General features: G+C 41.7%; 1 protein-coding gene across 2 annotated transcripts; it reads left to right on the plus strand.

Moving 5' to 3' along the window:
• Positions 1–386: 386 nt before the first annotated feature.
• aars1 (alanyl-tRNA synthetase 1) lies at positions 387–21,100 on the plus strand. 2 transcript variants are annotated; one of them, XM_084060147.1, is made up of 20 exons: positions 387–488; positions 2,464–2,621; positions 3,247–3,435; positions 5,295–5,440; positions 5,952–6,143; positions 7,563–7,707; positions 8,775–8,920; positions 9,124–9,232; positions 9,371–9,521; positions 9,783–9,907; positions 11,894–12,038; positions 12,661–12,839; positions 13,056–13,169; positions 13,536–13,742; positions 14,355–14,539; positions 16,660–16,768; positions 17,879–17,992; positions 18,250–18,456; positions 19,490–19,603; positions 19,794–21,100. In XM_084060147.1, exons 2-20 carry the CDS (start codon positions 2,478–2,480, stop codon positions 19,971–19,973), a joined length of 2,901 nt encoding a protein of 966 aa, XP_083916273.1. In that variant the 5' UTR covers positions 387–488; positions 2,464–2,477; the 3' UTR covers positions 19,974–21,100. The 2 variants fall into 2 exon arrangements, with proteins under 2 accessions (XP_083916273.1, XP_083916274.1); XM_084060148.1 differs by having other exon boundaries at positions 404–488; positions 2,468–2,621.
• The last annotated feature ends 1,212 nt before the right edge of the window (positions 21,101–22,312 follow it).

Below are 22,312 nucleotides of genomic sequence, written 5' to 3' on the forward strand. Positions count from 1 at the left end.
CTTCCATGCATTCACTTAAGAATATCAATATCCTTTTTTGCCTCTCAGACTAACACGAATTTGCTGATGCAAATACCTCAGAGGACAAAAGCAAACATAATCTAGAGATTACACAATTTTTGCATTGAATGTTGGATTTTCTGCTGTTAACTTTAATAATTAAATTAATTCATCATCATCTCCTTCGCATATCAAGCAGAAAACTATAGGCCCTACTCGGTCAGTACATTGTCATGGCTTTCTTTTTCATTGCATCAGCCACACGGTGGCGGGTGTGGTTTAAGATAGACAGCAGGTCTGACCCAATAACGGTGGCCGTTAAGTGCCGTGCCGGTACTGGAAGACCAATCACAGTCGCTGATGACCAGTCTCAGCCCGCCCTCCCTTTCTGCGCTTCCCCTGTCATTGCACCAGCGTGGAGTAAGCACTGTGTGTGTGGAGCAGTGCTAGACAGTGACTGAACCATTCTGCAGCATTCTGCGACTTCTGTGAGTATTATTAATTGTTAAGAGTGCCATTGGGTCGAATAAGAGTTTGTCTTACATTGAGCAATTTGCTCAAATCTATCTCTCCTGAGTCCTGACTGAACAGACCGACACGTTAACACAGAAACACCGGCTAACGGTCGTTATGCTAACGTGAGCTAGCTCATAAACTGATGCCACTTCATCATGTTAGCAATTTAAAATCAGATCATCTTGTCTTGTTGTCAGTAGCGTACATGATATGCCTGCTTGAAGATGAAATGTATTTATTTCATTAAATCAATTGAAAAAGTGATTTGTGGGTAGGCTATAGATTCCTGACATAATATAATTACAATACCCTATAACCGTTTACTATAATAATATTGTGTACTTTTGGCAGAGTTGAAAATCTGGAATTTGACAGTTACTCAAACTCCACATCATTCCATGTTCATAAAGTCATGATAAAAATCTTCTACAGTCAAAGTGACTCCATTCATCCTTAGTGTATATTAGTGACCATACTGGATCAACCCCAGTGTGATGACGTATTAGTTTATTAGTTTATTTCAGTCAATTTTGTGGTAACATACTTAGGTAATACAAAAAAAACACATCTAGAAAATAACCACATTTCTGACCAAAAAGGTATAGGCTGAAGCCATATACATTTTATATGAGCCAGTGAGCAGGCCACCCAGCTGTCATAATTGTGGTATGGGGAGACTGAAAACAGTAATAACATGCATTGTGATAGGGTGAATTTCCCCTTATCTAGGTACTCCTCTGGCATGGTGGACTTGGAACGTCGTCTCACCCTGTCTAACACTAACACCTGTGCTGTGGTTGCTAACAGGGTGGTAGTCAGGATTGGGACAGGGGCTGTTTACCGCCCGCTTTCTGTCCCCAGCGAACTTGAGGCATCAGCCCTGGGATTTCCTATGCCATCTAGATTTCCAACCAATGCCACCAGTGGGAATAAATGGCCACTGCCTTTTAATTATCAGTGACACACACTGTTCCTTATTCTCTCTAACACATATCTCGTACATTGCAAACTGTTTTTTATAACTTGTATGTGTAAACAGAAAATTCCCACTTCAGCCAAATGTTTCCTTGGCTTAGTTCTTGACTAAGCAAAGTGAAGTTATTGACTGCCGTTATTGCTTGGGGCATATTGATTGTGTTCTAGTATCTTTTTATATTTATCATTATTACTTAATTATTAACACTGTTAGTTAGTGTAGGCCTACTTGTTATGCTCTTCTAGATAGTGATAAATCTTGTCATCCTCATTCCCACATATTTATTAATGCAGCATGCTATACTGTAGTATATTGCTATAGTGTATAATTCTAGACAAAATAACAGCAACGTAAACATTTTCTCTCTTCAGTGTAAATGCTAGCTTACAAGAATGTAATCATATTTTACTGCATCCTTTTTTATTGTCTCAATTCAAAATTCTATTTATAATTTCATATGTGATCAGACAGACCACATCATGGCACTGGTTTTCAATCAGATGGAATAAACAGACTCAATAGAGCTAGTTGGTGATTTGCATTTAGGGGCATGATATTAGGGTATTTTCTCCTTTAACAGGTTATGGTATATCATGGTTAAAAACTGTAGCATAGAGGCCTGAAGGAAAACTGTGGGGGACAGAGCTCACAATAATTCTTAAGCTAGTTTAACTGGTTGTTGGGTCTCACCCTTAGGCCTTCAGGCCTTTTGCTTGACATTGGAGGTAATTATTGGTTTCCGACGCCGTTATGTGCTATAATTTGGGCACAACTGGTTGCTTTCTGTGTTTCCCTTAGCATGTTGTTTACTCTACCTTGTGTTGTCATTATGGAGCAAAATCAGCTATCCATAAAAAAATAATTGCACCTGTAGCTTATTTGTATAATAAAACACCTGCTGCCCCTGAGCCACTTCCTGATTAATTAAAAATCCTTTAATTGTGTGTGTGCGTGTGTGCTCCCCCGTCTAGAAAGCTGATCCAGAATGGATGCATCAATGACGGCAGCTCAAATCCGTGAGAAGTTCATTGATTACTTCCGTCGCCATGAGCACCAGTATGTCCACTCCTCAGCGACCATCCCGCTTGACGACCCCACACTGCTTTTTGCAAATGCTGGAATGAATCAGGTCTGTCCATTGATATTGCCAGCCTCAGGTGTGGGTATAGTGAAGTTATGCACTAGTTAATTTGGTGGTTGCAAAGACCATATTTTCATTGAGAGCATGAAATAAAGCATAAATTGCCTAACATTAAAGAATCACCAGCATGGGAGATGCAGTGTTGGTCAGCCATCTACAAAAACATGTAGGCCTTGCTGCCAGTGCTTTGAGATCACCGCTGGTGATCAAAAGGTCAAGATTCCAAACAAAAATGCACACTACGTCTTAAAAAATATATCCTTTTGGAAATTTGGAAAAAGGGCAAGCGCCCTGTATTGGTATTCACAATGCTAATAAGGTGTTGGATAGAATTAAAGCAAGAACCCTATTTTCACTTCACTTTATATCCCAGTTTACTGAAATTGTTTCATTTATATTGTCTATATCTGTCTGTACTAATTAGCATGATATTATAATTCAAGTTAAATGTAACCTTATAGCTCCTTGTTACAACCTAGCTTCCTCATTTGTCCCAGTAGGATATGTTTGGCCCACAACAGGCACAAACCTTTTGATGGGAGGTCATTCCCATGTGATTTAAACCAAATTAAAGTGTATATCTTTTGCCCTTCCTTTCCCCTTCCTCCCCCAGTTCAAACCGATATTCCTGAACACGATCGACCCCTCCCACCCCATGGCCCGGCTGCGTCGTGCTGCCAACACGCAGAAGTGTATCCGTGCCGGTGGAAAACACAATGATCTGGATGACGTGGGGAAAGATGTATACCACCATACCTTCTTTGAGATGCTGGGGTCCTGGTCCTTTGGGGACTACTTCAAGGTGTGTGTGTGTGTGTGTGTGTGTGTGTGTGTGTGTGTGTGTGTGTGTGTGTGTGTGTGTGTCTGTGTGTGTGTGTGTGTGTGTGTGTGTGTGTGTGTCGATATAACCGCTTAACCCATTAAGGCCGGAAGCCGATTCTACAACTGTCTTCTAAATCCCAGTTTTCAAAAAAAAAAATCTAAAAAACAGTTTTCTAGAAATCAGTGGTTCTCAAACTTTTTCATAATTGTCAAGGACATCAAAATCATATGTATTTGGCCGCGGACCCCCATCTCAAAATATTTGGTTACAGGGACCCCCCAGAAGCAAAGTTTTGAGTTAAAAATGTTCGCTTTAAAAGAATATATATTCACAGATTTGCACAAAATGTCTAAAATAGTAGATCTACAAGCTCGTCAGGCTAACAACACGTCATAGTTTGTGGTTTGTGGAATACCACTCGGTGAGTTCATACTGGTGGCTTCTTCACTTAGGTTTAGATTGTTTAGATCATTTTTTTTTTCATGTTACCTGTCTGTTCTGTGTTTATGTCTGTTTGTTTTTGTTTAAAAAAAAAAAAGAAAGCTAAATGTACAACTATAACTTGTGCTTCACAATAAAAATATTTGAAACGTAGATTGTTTAGATCAGGGGTTCACAAAGGTTTTTGCTCAAGACGGCTATAGAGGCGGCCATAGCTGAGTGGTTAGGGAGCCAGAGACCCTGGTTGCCCCAGGTTCGATTCCAGGCCAGGCCAGCATATGTGTCGATGAAATGAAATTTGTCCCTGAACAAGACTCTTAACCCCTAATTGCTCACAGGTTCTCATTGGAAACAAGGCCGCAAGGACTTTCATGAACGACCTGCTAAAAGGAATTATCCTTATCCTAGACCCAAAAGATACATTTGGTGTGTTCCCAGGACCCAAACTTACAAAAACAATCTAACTATTTAATCACCATTTTACAAGTGAAAATAGCCAAAATAGCCAATCTACAAGCAGTGGGATGCATTGTGTGGGCTTTTAGATCTGCTATTTTCATATATATTTTTTTGTTTAAGAATTTAAAATCTTTCGACACAATTATGTCGAAAATATAAAATGCGTCTCACTGTTTGGGAAAAACTTTAGATTGCTGTTTTATAGTTCTTTTTAATCACATGAGCCCTAGCATCCCTATTCTGGCAACGAAGAGATTTGGGAAAAACTACCTTCCACAACATAACATCAGCATATAATGGCTATAATGATATATAATGGCTGTCAGTGTGTTTACTGGAGGCAAACATACTGTTTCCCAATCTTTTGATTTCATGTGAGAAAGACATTGATTTCCTAATGGCTGTCTGAATTTTAACCATTTTGCCAAATCAGATTTCTTTACATACATTTTGTTGTAGGATAATCATGAAGCATTGTTGCCAAATGCACTACTTTTCTGCGGCATTTAAAATAAGATTTGATTATTTTAAGGCTTTTATAACTCATCATTTATTCACATTATTCTGATGATGTTTGGCCATGATATAGATCGAAATGTGCACAGTTTTGGATATTTTCTCTATGTTCCCTTAAACCTTTGTCATTTAAACGGTTTAAAAAACAACTGATAACTACTGATGGCAGCCAGTGAGTTTAAGTAGCAGGTAGTGTGTAAAAGTATGGAATTTGGGTTTAGGTCTCGATAGCCTACTGTAGATGGCCTAGTAATTGTCTCTTGCATTTAAATCACAATCGACCCATCCGGCTGCAGCCCAAATCAGTCAACCGGCCCTGGATCATTCTGTTTAAGCAGTGTAGCTTTCTCTCCTCAGTCTCTATCTCTGAACATTACCCTTCTCCCTTTCTCTTCTCTCATCTCATCTCTTCCCCTCTGCAGCATCTGGCCTGTGAGATGGCCCTAGAGCTGCTGACCCAGGAGTTTGGAATCCCTATCGAGCGTCTGTATGTTACCTACTTTGGGGGCCATGCTGAGGCAAGCTTGGAGCCCGACCTCGAGTGCAAGCAAATCTGGATGGACCTGGGGTGAGTCTAGGTCTTCTACATCTAATGCTGCATTGACGGCAAACGGCGACTGAAAGAGTGAAAAGTTCCTCTTGACCTTTCCATGTTGTAATTATTCCCATGAGTGACATTTGCTCATTGCAAAACAATGATGCAGTTTACACTGCTGAAAAGGAGGAGATATGGGGAATTGTGATTTAACATGTGTTAAGTCATTGTACTGAACATAGCTGGGGTCTAGACTGGATCTGAGCACTGAGCAGTTGACAGTTCCACAGTGTTGCGGAAAGCCTGGTGATGCAAGGTTAACTATAACTGTGGATTGTTTTAATTAATACATTATATTTTATATTGTACACCTATGCAATGATTTATATGTTGTGTCCTGTAAGTCCATGTGGGCTGGGCACCTTTGGTGCATGACACAAAAATAAATAAATCTATCTATCTACATTATCAAATGGGGCTTTTGCATTGCATAAAGTCCATTAACACAAATAAAGGTATCTCTTTCACTCTGTCCCTCTTTCAGAATTGATGAGGCCCGTATCTTGCCTGGCAGTATGAAGGACAACTTCTGGGAGATGGGGGACACAGGTCCATGCGGCCCCTGCAGTGAGATCCACTATGACCGCATAGGAGGGAGAGACGCTTCTCACCTGGTTAATATGGACGATCCCAATGTGCTAGAGATCTGGAACCTGGTGTTCATTCAGTTCAATAGGTAACACACTCAAAATACACAGCAGGATGATTTATGAGGTGTGGGTAGTGCAAATTAAAAGGAAAACATATATATAACTAGACGCGTCGCAATTGGCAATTGCAAAGTGTGGTTGCGCCGACGCCGGTCGGGACTCGAGTAATACGCCGGGAGGAATACCGTCGGAGACTGCGCCAATCACATTGTCACGTCACTCCTGAGATCGCTTGCGTTTCATTTTGAAGGGACTGACCCCCCCAAAAATCATGTTTTTGCGTCAAACGGTGACATTTTGCGCATTCGTGGCGCACCCTATGGGTCAAAGTGGAAATGCTTTTGAGGACTCGTTGAGTAAATAACCCTCGACATGTGATTCAAATTTGGGATCGATTGGACGTTTCGTTCGTGATTTTTGACATTTTTGGTAAAACGGGTCCCTCCCGCTAACTTTGGAAACAATTTACGGACGAACGGTAAGGACTATCATAATGCCGTTTGGATAGGTTTATCGCAGGGGTCCATAGATCACGTGTACCGATTTGTGTGAGATTTGGAAAAAAATTGTAGGAAAAGGAGGAAAAAGTGTGTTTTGAAGAAAATTCAAAATGGCAGAAAATCTATCCTGACTCAAATGGGCGTGGCCTATATGGGGAGATGCGTCGTGACCCAAGAAATCCAGGGGAAAATACATTTTGATTTTACGACTTACGGTTCAAGAGTTATAGGCCAAAAGGTAAAGTGGGCTGTTATAGCGCCACCATGTGGCCGACTGGTGTGATTATTTTCATAATAATTTTGCAAAATACTATTAACCTCCCCTCCAAGTCTTGTAACTGTAGCCCTTACGGTTTCCGAGGGAAAAATACTTGAATGGGAGTTTTTGCAATTCCCATGAAAGTGAATGGGGAAATTTAATGCACTAATAAATCAATATCAAAAAATCTATCCAGACGCAAATGGGCGTGGCTATTCGTCCTAGGGTAAACACTGCACCTTTCTAGTTTGAGATAGACTTGTACTTGAGGTCACGTGATCAAGCACTGCAGCTTGCAGATCTAATCAGCTGTGTTTTTCAGTCAAAGTGGTTTAGCCCCTGAATGCTTACACACCCAGTAATGTTACGTGGGCATAAAATGTGTCAGATCAGTGGGGTGTAAGACAAACCCTCTCTATGTTGCATATGTGTTGTGTTGTTTTCCCCACTGCCTTGTGGTTTTCTAGATGTCTCTTTATCAGTATGGTATCAAAAGGTAAAGGGCACCTCCTGAAAAGAGTGCACACACTTCCCCTGATGCTCACTCATATACTGTACATATACACAATGTAAAGGTTACATGCACCCACCCACCCACACACACACTGTTAGCCTTTCTCCTGCTTAAGTTGACCAGAAACAGTGTCTGAACCCATAGCCTTCTCTCTTCTCTCTGCAACCTTTAGGGAGTCTGAAACAGAGCTCAAGCCACTGCCTAAGAAAAGCATTGACACAGGCATGGGTCTGGAGCGCCTGGTCTCCATACTGCAGAACAAGATGTCCAATTATGACACTGACCTCTTCGTCCCTTACTTTGAAGCCATTGAGAAGGTATAAAGAAATGGATGGTGAAGTTGTGCATGAATGAAAAGGGGGGGTGAGCTCTGTAAAGGCCAGTCCAGACAACCAATGCAATGCGATGCGACCTGTCACCATCTGTCACTCTCCAGTTTAGGGATGTTGCCTATTGTTTATAACATAGGCTAATTATTGCTGTGGAAACTGCAATTGGTGACAGCTCAGCGCCTGGATGTGGACTGTCATGTTGCAAACCCCAGTTTTAGGATTCTGTTGTAAGTGGTTGAATATTTGGTCTGGATTGGGCTTAATAAATTAAAGTCGGCAATAGAAATTAATGTTGCCTGTCTTCCTTCACAGGTTTAGTTTTTATTTGTAAAATAATTATATTTTACAAATAATCTCAGTGATGTAATGCTACATTTAACGTGCTAATTATGGGGCAACAGCTGGTTGCAACATAAAATCATATTTTATGACTACATTTCTATGTATGCACCTTTTTAGGGATGGGTCAGAATAATCGAATATTCAAATAATCGTTTGAGGATAAAAAAAGATTTTTATAATTTTTAAATCTTTTATTTATTTGTATTTATTTATTTTTTGTTGCAAAGGCTATATTGTCATCCAAACCCTGCCCACAGTAACTACATTTTAGAGGATACCTAGTATGGGTATAATATTATTATTTATTCTCTTCTGCATTGTCATGTTAGCCTAATGTACTAGGCTAGTAGCCTTGGCTATACAAGAGCAAATTCATGAGGATACAGAATAAGCTAACTGTTGAAGCTTTTGTTAATAATATTAATGGTTTAGTTACAATAATATGAGATGCACATGCTACTGTCTTTGTTTATTTCTGGAAACCAGTTTATAGGCCAATGTAATGGTGTTATTGTAACCTAGGATGGTCATTTGATGAAAACAAACTTAACAAATCCCCAACAAAAATCAGCCCGAACATGAGATCCCGAACATGCACATCCCTATTATGTAGTTGTATGGGGATTGGTAATACTATCCCAATACTGCATTTGTGTTCACGGTATTAGCTGATATTATAGCTAAAGGCAGACTGTGTGTGTATATTTCAGGGTACAAACGCCAGGCCCTACACGGGTAAGGTAGGTGCTGAGGATACTGACGGTATCGACATGGCCTACCGTGTCCTGGCTGACCACGCTCGCACCATCACCATCGCCCTCTCAGATGGAGGAAGGCCTGACAACACAGGACGAGGGTGAGATCTTAAAAATGTCATTACACCCTTTTAAGTTCTTAAGTTCCTACAGTAAAATTTACAGCGTTCCTAATTTGTGTGTGAATTAGTTTTACAATGACATACATTTGACCGTGTGTACTCGGCTCTACCATGGGAGGTCCAGTACATGTGTGTGACTGTGTGTGTATAGTAAGATTATCTTTCTCTTCCGCTCTATATAGCTATGTGTTGAGGAGAATCCTGCGTCGTGCTGTGCGTTACTCCCATGAGAAGCTGGGAGCTGAAAGAAAATTCTTCGCCTCTCTGGTGGACGTGGTGGTTAAATCCCTGGTGAGATTTCTTTGCAAGTCAGCAACTCTGTGATTCATTGTTTCCCTCAGTTCCTGGGTAGGGGGATCATTAATACTAGCCTCTCCCAATTCTGTCCTTTCTCCTTCTCTCTCTCTCCCTCTCCCCCTCTCCCTCCAGGGCGATGCGTTCCCAGAGCTGAGAAAGGACCCAGACATGGTGAAGGAAATTATCAATGAAGAGGAGGAGCAGTTCCTCAAAACGCTCAACAGGGGTCGTCGCATCCTTGACAGGAAGATCCAGAGCCTGGGAGATAGCAAGACCATTCCAGGTGAGATGCGCACACACACACACACACACACACACACACACACACACACACACACACACACACACACACACACACACACACACACACACACACACACACACACTCACACTCACACTTAGAATAAAAATTTCACAATGTTACTTTGTTAGGTGCGCATGGGTCCTACATCTATCTATCTACGACGTATCTATCTTTCGGTCTATGTATCTATCTGCCGAATGCTGTGGCACATATAAAAAGTCGTCTCTTCCCTGATCCCAGGTGACACAGCATGGCTGCTGTACGACACCTACGGGTTCCCTCTGGATTTGACTGCTCTCATCGCTGAGGAGAGAGGCATGGGTGTCGACTTGGCCGCCTTTGAGGAGGAGAAGAAGGCAGCACAGGTAAGGGAAGAAGAGGCTAATGGGTGGCATTAGTGCATTTAAGGATGGGGGAAAAAGAAAGGGGGCGAGTAAAGAGTAGAGTAAAGGATGAACGTGATGGACACTACATAACCAAAAGTCAGTGGTGTCTCTAATTAGTATTTTTTGTTCCAATGAACGGAAATATTAATGCTCCTGCCACAATGGCATTCTAGACAAGGTGTGCTTCCAATTTGTGGCAAATGTTTGAGGAAGGCCATTTCCTGTTTCAGAATTCCCCAGTGCCTCCACGCTCCCCCGTACGTAAAATGGTTTGTTGGACGAGTAAGGAAGAACTTGGCTGGCCTGCACACAGCCCTGACTATAAACCTACCAAGAAGACAGAATAATGGAATAAAACACCTTTGGAATTAATTGGAAAGCCAAATGTGAGACAGGCTAATCGCTCAACATCACTTTCTGACCTCATTAATGGTCTTGTGGTTAAATGGAATTAAATCACAGGCAGTCATGCGGAATTGTTCCCCCCTTTGCTACAATTAAACATTCTCCATTATTCTGGGAAGTTGGCTTTTCACTAGTTGGTGAAATTGCTGCTGCAATTTGCTTCCATTCAGCCACAAGAGCATTAGTGAGGTCGGACACTTCATGCCATTAAGTCTGGCTCGCATTTGGCATTGCAATACTTTCCAAAGGTGTTTGATAGGGTTAAGGTCAGGGCTCTGTGCAGGCCAGTCAAGGTCTTCCTCACTGATCTCAACCAAACAAATCTATGAGGGAGCATTGGGGGCAGACCGATTCATACTCGTCTTATGCCGGTGTCACGCATCGAAAATAGGCGACCTACAAGCTCCCCGCGACGCGTTGAGCGCTTCTAGGTATGCTATTTCTGCCATGTGTGAGTGTGACGGCACATCAATTGGGCTTCAATCTGAAACAGGAAATGGCATTCTGCAAACTGGCCACAAAATTGGAAATTAGCTGTAACATTAAGATGTTCATTCACTGGAACAAAATGCACTAATTAGAAACACTAATGACTTTTGGTCATAGTGTGGTCTTTGGAGAAGAAAAAAGTAGTGAGTGTGGGGTGACAGAGTTTGAGGCAGTGAATGAGATGGACACAGCGGAATGAGTAGAAGCATTCATTGAGGTGGAGATTGAGGGATGTGGGAGGTTGGATTTGCAGTGAGGGAAAGAGATGGATGTTATTTTCTTCTTTCTTCATAGGACTTTGAAATACTGTTACAGTTAGTGGTGGATGGAGTTTGCCCTTAGTGGAAGCCAGTGTGACACCAGCACCATAAAGCGCTAGAGCTCAATGTTCAAAGTGTTTGACAATGCTGGAACTCTCTGATTCGTGATTACTCTCTTTTGTTTCTTCTTTTCTCTCTTCACCTTTTTTGCTATTCTCCTTGTAGTATATACGGTATGTTTACTATTATTGCTGCTACAATGTCTGAGGAAGCAGAACAATACTTTTTACCGTCATGTACCCCTACCCAAGATGTAACGATAAAGAAACCTTGAAAAGTCAACAAAAGGGGTGGGGGTGGGAGTAAAGATGTTAAATTAGTTTGAATTATTAATAGATTATGTTAAGGACTAGGCCCTGACTACGTAGGGAAACTCAATGAGCAGCAGCAATTCTGTGCACTGCACACCACTTCCCCCTGTGTCAGCATTCAGCAATATTGCACTGCAAGTCAGAATCAAGAAGCCATGCACCTGCTGTTTAAATAAGCCTGTTTTTTCTATCCGAAAATGTGATAATGGCAATGCCAATATTATAATGTAATGTCAATAATGCCAACATGTTTGTGGAATTCTGAAGGCACGTCAAATTCTGAAGTAAAACTTTTTGGTGGGGATTAATGGCCTTAAAAAAAAAGAAATTTGAGGGAAACCTTCCAAACTGACGATACTTGGGTGGGTCATAACCAGAACCACTGTTGGTTTTGTAAATCACAGGAATTTCATCAGCATAAAAATGTGTGTGTCCATTAGCTTAAATCCCAGGGTAAGGGTGCTGGTTGTGCGGACCACATCATGCTGGACATCTACGCCATTGAAGAACTAAGAAACAAGAGTGTACCTGCCACCGACGACTCGCCCAAGTACGACTACAAATTAGACGACAAAGGCGAATATGGTGAGGCCTATATATCTTCTCTAAGATGCACATTATATGACATGTCATTTGGATATGGTTTGAAAACAATACTACCAGTGCCTAAAACAATTAAAGAGTGGGGAAGAAGGCACAGTAAATGTATTTTTATTTGTTTAGCCCATGAGCTAGCGTCCCCATCCTGGGGTGAACATTTGCAGAAAATGTCACAATGCGAGACGTTTTGAGCTTGTAGATTGACTATTTTTGACAAAGTGATTTGGTGTAGGGGAGAAAAAAAGAGCAGACCAAGTATAGACTCACTCTGGTCAACTAAGACGCATGACATGACACATGATTTGGATGAGGTATTTAAGTGGTTAATGGGGGTGTTTTGTCCGAACTGTATATAGTACTATGTGTTTGTTTTTGACTATAGTAAACATTTGTCAGAACATGTGCCAAGTATCCAACGCAAGTTTCTGGTGTTAACACTTCACTTGGTTCAGGAGGACAAGTGTGACACATGCTGATACTCACTAACTCCAACTACAGTAGCTGCTGTACACGGTAGCCGTGCTTGTGTGACTAATGACTGTCAATGCTGTCTAAACAGCCTGAGACATGATGATATTCCCTCTTCTTTCTCACTCACTCACTCCAGTTTTCAAGACGCCTACCGCTACAGTCCTGGCCCTGCGCTGTGAGCGAGCCTTCTGTGAGGAGGTGACCACAGGCCAGGAGTGTGGAGTAGTGCTGGACCAAACGTCCTTCTATGCTGAGCAAGGAGGTCAGACCTTTGACGAGGGCTACATGCAGAGGGGCGATGACAACGCAGAAGACGTAAGTGGAAAGTTTGAACTTGTCTCACTGCAGGAAAAACAAATGTCATGAGCCAAAGAATAGCCTTGTTATTGTTGCTGTTCCTCATTGAAACCCCAGACAAATTAATTAGCTAGTGGTAATCATTAGGTATAATTAGGAATGCAGGATCTTATTTTGATACAAGTACTGATATTCTCTCTCTCTCTCTCTCTCTCTCTCTCTCTCTCTCTCTAGAGGATGGAGTTTACAGTGAAGAACACTCAGGTGAGAGGAGGTTATGTTCTTCACGTGGGGACAGTCTATGGAACGCTGAAGGTCGGAGACCAGGTCACCTTGCGCATAGATGAGGTGAGAATGTGTGTCTCACACACACAGTCACACACACACACACACGCACACGCACACGCACACGCACACGCACACGCACACACACACACACAATCCTTAGATTGCTTTAGTACTTTCTTTCACATTTATATAGTGCTGGAAAATAAAATGAAACAAACCAACAATCTAGCTTTTCACTGCTTGCTCCACTAAAGCACCATTTAAAATAGCAGACATTATACAAAATGTACTGATAGTAATAATATCCCAGTATCAAACATTTCACAAACAACATACGAATGAACAGCACTGCTTCACTTGAACACAAGCAGAACAAATGGATCAGCAGCCCACTACAACATTGCAGCGTGGTCTTCTTGCTTCCAGGCTCGTCGAAAGCCCATCATGAAGAACCACACCGCCACTCACATCCTCAATTTCGCCCTGCGTGGGGTCCTCGGTGAAGCTGACCAGAGGGGTTCCTTGGTCGCCGCTGACCGCCTGCGCTTCGACTTCACCGCCAAGGGCGCCCTGAGCACTGGTGAAGTCCGCCGCACAGAGGAGATTGCATGTGCCCTGATTCGAGATGCAAAGGTCAGTGTGGGGACGACGACGCATATTGACAGTTTAGAAACCAGGTCTGTCAGGTTAAAAATATGTCTGGATCCAAATTGCCATACAGGTGCAAATGTTGTCTCTGGCAGAGGTTAGACTGAGCTGTGCTCTGTTAGACCTAATCTGATGACAAGCCTCCAGAAACATCTTAATCTTTCTCTCCCACCCTTCCTCCTACCTGCCATTGCTCCAGCCCACTATTTTGGAATGGTTCATTCTCTGGTCTCTGTTCTCTGTAAAATGGTTGTAAATTTGTTTTTTTTATCTCAATGGCTTCCCTCTCTGATGGCAGTGTAATGGGATACTCTACCCCTTATAGCTGTGATTGGCCACAGCGACAAAATTATAATGAGGAACAAATATACTGGATGTGTGTTTTATTAGTTGAGTGCATTGAATGTACATACTGTATGTCTGGCAATGTATGTTTGGCAATGTCACTGTCCATACATATGTCCAACAGAGGGCGCTATTGTTCAACTAGGCACACCATGAAGAAGTCTTGTTTTTAGGAAGAAGTAGTTGGAATTTTGCTAATTTGGGTCTTCTCCTACAAACGAGTAACATCCATTTTTCTGTACCCTCCTCCAGGCTGTGTACTACAAGGACACCCCTCTGGCTGAAGCCAAAGCGATCCAGGGCCTACGTGCCGTGTTTGATGAGACCTACCCTGACCCGGTGCGGGTTGTCTCTATCGGCATCCCTATCGACGACCTGCTAGGTGACCCCAATAGTGCTGCTGGATCACTCACCTCCATTGAGTTCTGCGGAGGAACGTAAGGATGCTTCATATTATTTATGGCATTTTCTGTTTATTCACTGAGCAGATCAGCAAGTCTGATAGCCTAGTGTCACATTTTTAAATGCCAGCTTACCACCTAGGCCCTAGGTGGTAAGCTGGCATTTAAAAATGTGACACATCTCATGTACCTGGAATGTATCTCAGCCCACAGAGCCACTGGGTGCCTGCCAGTGTGCACAAGAAACGCCACAGATCGTGAAGCACAACACTTTTCACTGTTTTGCCTCATTTGCTATTTCCTTCTGGGGTTGACATTTCAGGATTCTGAAGTTTCACTGTAGCTATTATGGAGAACAATACTCCAGTGGGTTAAAATGTGATCCTGTCACATGGTGAATCTGGTGATGTCCTGTACCCGCCTGCCAAATACTCAACTCGGGTCCATAATTATACCATTAGAGACAATGACAGTGTCTTACATCCTGGCTTTGTTGTTTGACAGCCATGTGACTGAATCAAGTTTCACAGAGGAGTCGGTAAATAAGACAGGAAATTGAGAAAGTTACTGCAGTGCATTCTGCCGCAGTGGGTAATTCATACATAACCCTCTGCCTTTTTAATGACCATCCATCTGTGTGTCTGCTTTGAATACTCTTCTCTTGTTTACTCATTTCCAGCACAGCTGTCAGTGATTACCGGTACTTGGCATCTCCCGCCATTCTCTGAATGAAGTTGAATGTGCAGGTGCATTGTGCTTGTCACTATGGCTTGAATAATATCACCAGCTGGTTGTCCATCTACCTGGTGCTTGAACGTACAGTAGCAATAAGCTTAGTAAGGGATCACAGTCGCGCAGCTGCGCTGCGTCATGTGGACAGTGGTAAATGGGTTTCTGGAGCACAATTATTTAGTTAAGACGGCTGTGTGTGCGCGTGCGAGTGTGCATGCATGTGCGTGAGTATTAGGTCTGTCATTGCATTTTGTTTTAAGGATAAATGTCAGTTAAGGTTACTCTCTGGTTTGTAGAATTCAACAGAACAATTAAGAGTATTGGCCTCAAGTTTTATGAAAAATACAGTAATTCGAAATAAGAACAAACAAAATGAAAGGTTTGGTTCAGCTGTCATTTGCATATTATTTGTATTGTTTATTGGGCTCAGCTAGAGTTCCTAGCTGGGGGTGCTAGGATGTATTGATAGAAAAGCCTTCAGAATGGATTCAGATATTATATTAATCTAGTTTGGTGCAATACCACAGCATGTGAACAAGGTCTCTTTTCTTTATTTTTTTCTCTTCTCTTTCTTTTCTTTAAAAAATGTCCAATGTCAAATTGCAGGAGTGAAGTAGCATGAGTTCTACATATTTTACAGCTGCTGTTTGTGTTTTTGGAAAAAGAGAAGAGCAACATGTTTTCTGAGTTGGCTTTGATGAAAATATTTTAAATTATGGAGGAGCCACATCTGCATAAGTTGTTTTCTGTCTGCAAACTCTCACCACTATTCTCCAGACCCTCTTGTCTGTTCCAGACAATAGAGCAAGCCAATTCTCATACACTATACAAGGTTTTCACTTGGCAAATTTGCCGTCTGTGTGTGGTTGTTTTTTATGAGGAATGTATTGTAGATAGTTATTTCAAAGCCGACACTCGGTACTCGAAATTAACTCTTTTCACTACTCTCCCAAAACCACCCCAAGCTTATTTTTAAGAACAAATATAGTACTGATTGATTATGCTTTTTTAATTATTATTAATAATAGTTGCCTCCCCTTTATTTTTTCTCTCACCAACATCAAGGTAGTTTGAATGAAACTGGACTTAATGTGGTAACGGTCTGTCTAAATCAGCAAGAAAGTCTTATAGATCTTCTATGAAATAGATCGGTGAATCGTCATATTGAACTGCTGAATCTTATTCAACTGAGTCAGGCACAGCCCTTATATTTATTTAAACATACTATCTGTCTGTGCGTAAGTACACAATATGCTTTCACAATATTGTCTTTGCTGTTTGATCTTTAGCAACGTCAAGAACTCTGTATACTTCTGTACAGGTACTTTTTACACTTTGCAAGTTAAATTTACACTGTATCTTACTGACTTCTCCTCCTCTCCCATCTGCTTTCCTCCCCACTATCTCCCCCCCACCTCCTGCAGCCACCTGCTGAACTCTAGTCACGCTGCACCTTTTGTCATCGTCTCAGAGGAGGCCATCGCTAAGGGCATCAGACGCATCGTTGCTGTAACAGGAGATGAGGCTAAGAAGGTCAGAAACACACCAGACACACACAGATAGACATGACTACACTCACAATGACACACACACACACACACACACACACACACACACACACACACACACACACACACACACACACACACCTACACCAAACAAGACACAACCACACACACACACAGCCTCATGGAGACAAGCTCATTTGTGTACTTGCTTGCACGCAGTACAAGGGCTGCAACTATAGATTATTTTCTTAGTCATTATTCTAGTGATTATCGATTTTGTTATTTATTTATTTATCAATGAATCAAAGTTAAAACATTCTAATAGTTTTTTTTGAATAGAATAAATCGATTAGTCTGATTAACCACTTAATCCTCATTTTATACATTACGTACAGTGGTGTCATGCAAAAATAGCCAATCTACAAGCTCACAACGCTTCTAGACAGGCTATTTTTTGGCTATTTAGGACAATTGATTATTTCATTCAGATCAATTATTTTGATGATTTGTTTGATTAACTGTTGCATCCATAAACAGTACAGATGAAAATACGTTACAGCCTTGGACTGCACATGCCCTGCATTACATGTTCTGTCATGATCGTACTGTAGCTGTGTCTAATGTTCAGCATTCAGTGACTGTCCATGGCTGTGCATTTTCCCTCTCTAACTGGCTGCTGTGTGAGGCGAGATAAGGCGCACTATCATCAGACTAGGTGACCTTGTATGTTCAATGTTGATATTGTCCATATCACGCAGCCCTAGTTCAAAAATACAGGTCACCTTTTTCTGCGGAGTCACCATATCTGGCGTACAATACAGTGTACTTAAAAATGAGATTTGTGAACAGGAGACACTGAATTTGGGGTTTTAATTCATCCCTTTGCCATGTTAATGGCACCCCTAATGAAGCCTAAATGGAGTTTGTTGCAACATCTTCTACTTATCCAAGCTGCCATGAAACACAATTTAACTTGTATTTTCGAATCTGCAGCTGCAGTTTTATTGTAACTTTCACTGCTTCCCAATCTGTTTCTCCTCACCCCCCCATCTCTCTGTGTCTCTCTGTCTTTCTCTCTCACCTCTAATCTACCCCATCTGTTCCCCCTCTCTCCCTCCACCATCCCTCTCTCCAGGCCCAGAGGAAAGCTGATGCCTTGCGTCAGTCTTTGTCGTTGCTAGGTGAAAAGGTGAAGGCTCAGACAGCTCCAAACAAGGACGTCCAGAAAGAGATAGCTGACATGACAGAAGTAAGACTCTCATTGTGTTTGTGTTAGGGATGGGGGGAGGGTTCTTCGGTCCCAAGACCAGGACATTTTTCGTGTGTGTGTGTGTGTGTGTGTGTGTGTGTGTGTGTGTGATACACAATAGCCAGCTCCTGAATTTAGGAGAACATTTATTTTCTGAAAGGAAGGACGTGAAGTGTTGCCTTTCAGCTCTAAATGTATGTCTGTGATATTAATACATACTGTCTGTCAATAGGCACATAACTGATCTGTGTGTGTAGTCCCTAGGCACAGCAGTGATCTCCCAGTGGCAGAAAGACGAGATGAGAGAAGCTCTGAAGGGCTTGAAGAAGACGATGGACGACCTGGACCGTGCCAGCAAGGCCGAAGTCCAGAAGAGGGTCCTGGAAAAGACCAAGGAGGTGATTGACGGCAGCCCCAACCAACCGCTGCTAGTCATGGAGATGGAGAGTGGTGCCTCCGCCAAGGTGAGTGTCACAATAAGATTTTAACAATGATCTTCCAATACAAAGAAAGTAGGTGGGGTGGATGGGGATTGCATCAACAGTTCCTAATAAAGGTTTTGTAATGGATGCTGTTAATGTATGCATGTTCTTCAGCAAACAAATGCTCTGTTCAGTTTTTCCATTTGAAACTGTAAACCGTGACGGATCTCTAGTCTACACTGTAAAATACCCTCAGAACAACTGCTGCTTGATCAGCTTTTTACTTTTTCATTGATAGAAGCTATAAAATAGTTAATGTTGCTATAAACGACATTAAAAGCACTCTTGATGATTCACAGAATGAATTGGTGATTAAATTAATTATTGTACTGTAATGACCATAACACAGTGCAGCTCCCTAGACCGCAACTGAAGTTGTCTCACCTTGCCATTTGACTGGCCAGTCTAGTGATGGAGAGCGTGTGTCCCCAGACGGAGCTCTGAGAATCGTGTGTGAACTCAGAAATGGCTAATTATATCGTGTCATATCACAACGTGGAGCTCTAAATCACAGCAGGAGCTGTATTGATGCCACAGCGAAGAAAATGTTCAATCCCAAAACAGACACTCCCTCTTCTCACTCCCTCCAATCATTCTCTCATGTGTCTTCTCACTCTTGACAACTATGATGGGTACGGTATTCCAGAACCTTCCATTACCTGTGAAGTTGATGTGTTTTGCTTGTTCTAGTTAACGCTTCCATTATAACCAGAACCACCCCTGAAGTAGGAGGTACAATCATAAAACAAACTTATAAAAAACGTATACAATTATAAAACTCCAAGTTCTGAGTTCTACTAGTGTATATACCTCTGGAGCAGGGCCCAAATTAGGTTATCGGAGACCGAGCCATAGTGTATAGAAACAAACCCAGAACACGTGAAATACTTAACTTGGCTCAGTGCGATGCGGTTCACTTAGTTCTTGTGGTTGAAAAGAGCCATTCGTCACTGCATTCCCAACCTGTCTGCTAAACCCTCCTTCACCTTGCTCCTCCTTCCCTCATCTCTCTCAGGCTCTGAATGAGTCACTGAAGATGTTGAAGACTCAATCTCCACAGACTGCTGCCATGCTCTTCACTGTAGACCCGGATGCTGGCAAGATCATCTGTTTATGCCAAGTCCCACAGGTAACACGCATGCACACACACGCACACGCACACGCACACACAAACAAACTGTGCAATCAATGCACAGCTTCTTCAATTTCACCTTTCTCTCCTTTTTACATTTCTTTTTATCTCTCTTCTCTTTTTCTCTCTCAATCTTTATTCCTCTCTTTCTCTGTCTATATTTATCATCTTTCTCCTCCATCGCCAGGATGTGGCTAACCGTGGTCTGAAGGCCAGTCAGTGGGTTAATGAGCTCTGCAATCTGCTGGACGGCAAAGGGGGCGGCAAGGACATGTCTGCCCAGGCCACCGGCAGGAACACGCAATGCATGCAGGAGGCGCTACAGATGGCCAACGAGTTTGCACGGCTCAAGCTGGGAGAGAACTAGGAGGTGTGGAGTACAAGGAGAGGGCGCAGAGACGGGAGAGAGGGGTGGAGCAGACTGGGTGTAAGAGTCGGAATGAATGGTGGGATCTGTGGCGGTGGAGGAAAGAAGGATAGAGGAGAGGGGGAACTTCCATTTATTCTTCCTTTAATCTTACCTTCTTCCTTCCACCATTCTTGTTTTGCTTCCGTTTAAGTTATCACTGATACTGTGGTTGGTACAGAATGAGATTGCGGCTTTCCCCTCCGTGGCTGTTGAAATATGACCACTGACGCTGTGCCTAATAGTAAACAGACTCATGATGACAGATTTATTGGAGTAGGAAGATGATTCAGACTCATTACGTTGAAATGGTCCTCTCCTCTCTGGAAAGTGGGAACTCATCACTCAAAAAAGAAAAGGAAAACCCTGCCTAGGAACAAACGGTTTTAAAAAGGCGAACGTAGACAGGTAATTTTAGGGAATGGTAACCTAGTTTCTCATATTAATGGGTGCATGTAGCTTAATTTTGTTTGTGGTCTATATAAGACAGCTATAAAAGCTAATTATGTTCAGTAGCACCCGTCCTATGGGGAAGTGATGGTCCTTTGTCACAAACTTGGAAGCTTTTCTCCATTTTGTCTCTCCCTCTTTTTACTTCCTGCTCTTCAATATCTGTTTCTCATCTCAAACAACTCCCTGGAAAGTTTGCCATCGATGCTTTTGATGCATTTTAAAAAGTCCCTTTTTTTGGTATCTCATGCCTTGCTCGGCTTCTGCTCACAGATACACTAATTAAGCTAGCAAGGTCCAAGAACAATTTGAATTGGACATATTTAATGCTGAAAGGACTGGAAAGGTGTACCAATGTAATCAAGGATTCCACTGATACTGTACCTGTCCGATTCTTCAACGATCAACAAAAGCATCATGGGCTTACAAGCGTAAACAATTTGGGTGTGGATGAGGGTCGTTGTCTGTTCTCTCCTGTGATTGGTTGCCCTGCGACAGTTATAAGCCAATCGGTGCTGCGTTCTTATTAGTGACTGAGCCACTAGCTGTACCATAGTCGCATTGTCCAGACATCAAGCCATTATCTGTCATGTTATTCAGTAAATGGTAACTCATTAATAAATACATATTAACACAAACTTGTAATAATTCTGTGTAAAGTCATTGTCCTGACACTGAAACGAATTGTTTTATCATTGTAGCTGTTCCTTGTCTGAGAAGTTCATAGATGAACTGAATAAATACTGATAAATGTCAAATATGCAAAAAGAATTCTGTTTTCCTATTATAACTATTCGATGAATACAGTATGCGTACAGACTGCTTCAATAACATTTAGTTATTAAGTGTGATTTTTGTTGTGGTTAAATCCTAAAATGACTAATATTTCCTAATATTTCCATTAGGATATTTTTACCAATCCCACCACCCATCACAATGAAAATGTGATGATCAACTCAATACAAGGTAGCATAGTTAGTTGAAAGGCTTCCTTTTTCAGCCCATGAATTGATTATTCACTTTGTCCTCACTGTTCTAATAATCTTTTTGGCCCTAACATTTTGTGGAGAGTTGAACTGTAGAGTTAATTGGTTAACAACCAAGTCATGTTTAAAGAAGCATTTATTTGTTCAATAGCATAATAAGATACAGTCTGTGATGATCACATAATGATACAGATTCAGGTTCAATGTAGTAAATACAAGTGCACTGGCTTAATCCAGTGGTAATCTTCAACCTGATGTATGATTCAGTAACAAAGTGCTGTGTGGCATGTCGTACGACAAAAATACAATTTCCAAAAGTAGAAACTTGTCGAATGACATGTCGCAAGTGCTTTTTCACCAAAGCATAAATCATTCGTTACTAACCAACAAGGCAACACAGCAAGGACTGTACAATGATGCAGACTGACCCAAACCACCCAAAATGAAAGGGTACACTTAATGAGACAATGTTCTTTAATACTGACACTGTAAAATAACACCATACAGCAGTAACTGTGTGGCTGTTGATACTCTGACTTAGTTCACTTTACGTTGTTATCCACTCCTTGTTTTATTGTCCTCTGTTGAAAAGCATTATGAGACAATTCCACTGAATTTAGATGGTATAGATCCCTTACAGGTAACATTATGCACCAAGCAACTTTATAGTCGTACTTAAGTATTTTGTACAGTAGTTGTAGTATTGATAGTACCACATAAGTTTAAATAAAAATACATTTTTTACTGCTGATGATGCGTTCACTGATACATTATTTCTATTGTATGCATGTGGTAGCCTTATAGTACTTAAAAGTCTTTTTGATATGTACAGTCTGCAGTATCGCTGGGTAAACAAATTGGTAG

This window comes from Gymnoscopelus microlampas (assembly GCF_963454915.1).
Source record: "Gymnoscopelus microlampas genome assembly, chromosome: 6".
NCBI lineage: Eukaryota > Metazoa > Chordata > Actinopteri > Myctophiformes > Myctophidae > Gymnoscopelus > Gymnoscopelus microlampas.

Coding starts and splice junctions, on each gene's coding strand:
- aars1 (XM_084060147.1), top strand. CDS start 2,478: ATGGATGCATCAATGACGGCAGCTCAAATCCGTGAGAAGTTCATTGAT. Junction 7,708..8,774: donor ACTTTGAAGCCATTGAGAAG/GTATAAAGAAAT, acceptor TGTATATTTCAG/GGTACAAACGCCAGGCCCTA. Junction 9,522..9,782: donor AGATAGCAAGACCATTCCAG/GTGAGATGCGCA, acceptor CCCTGATCCCAG/GTGACACAGCATGGCTGCTG.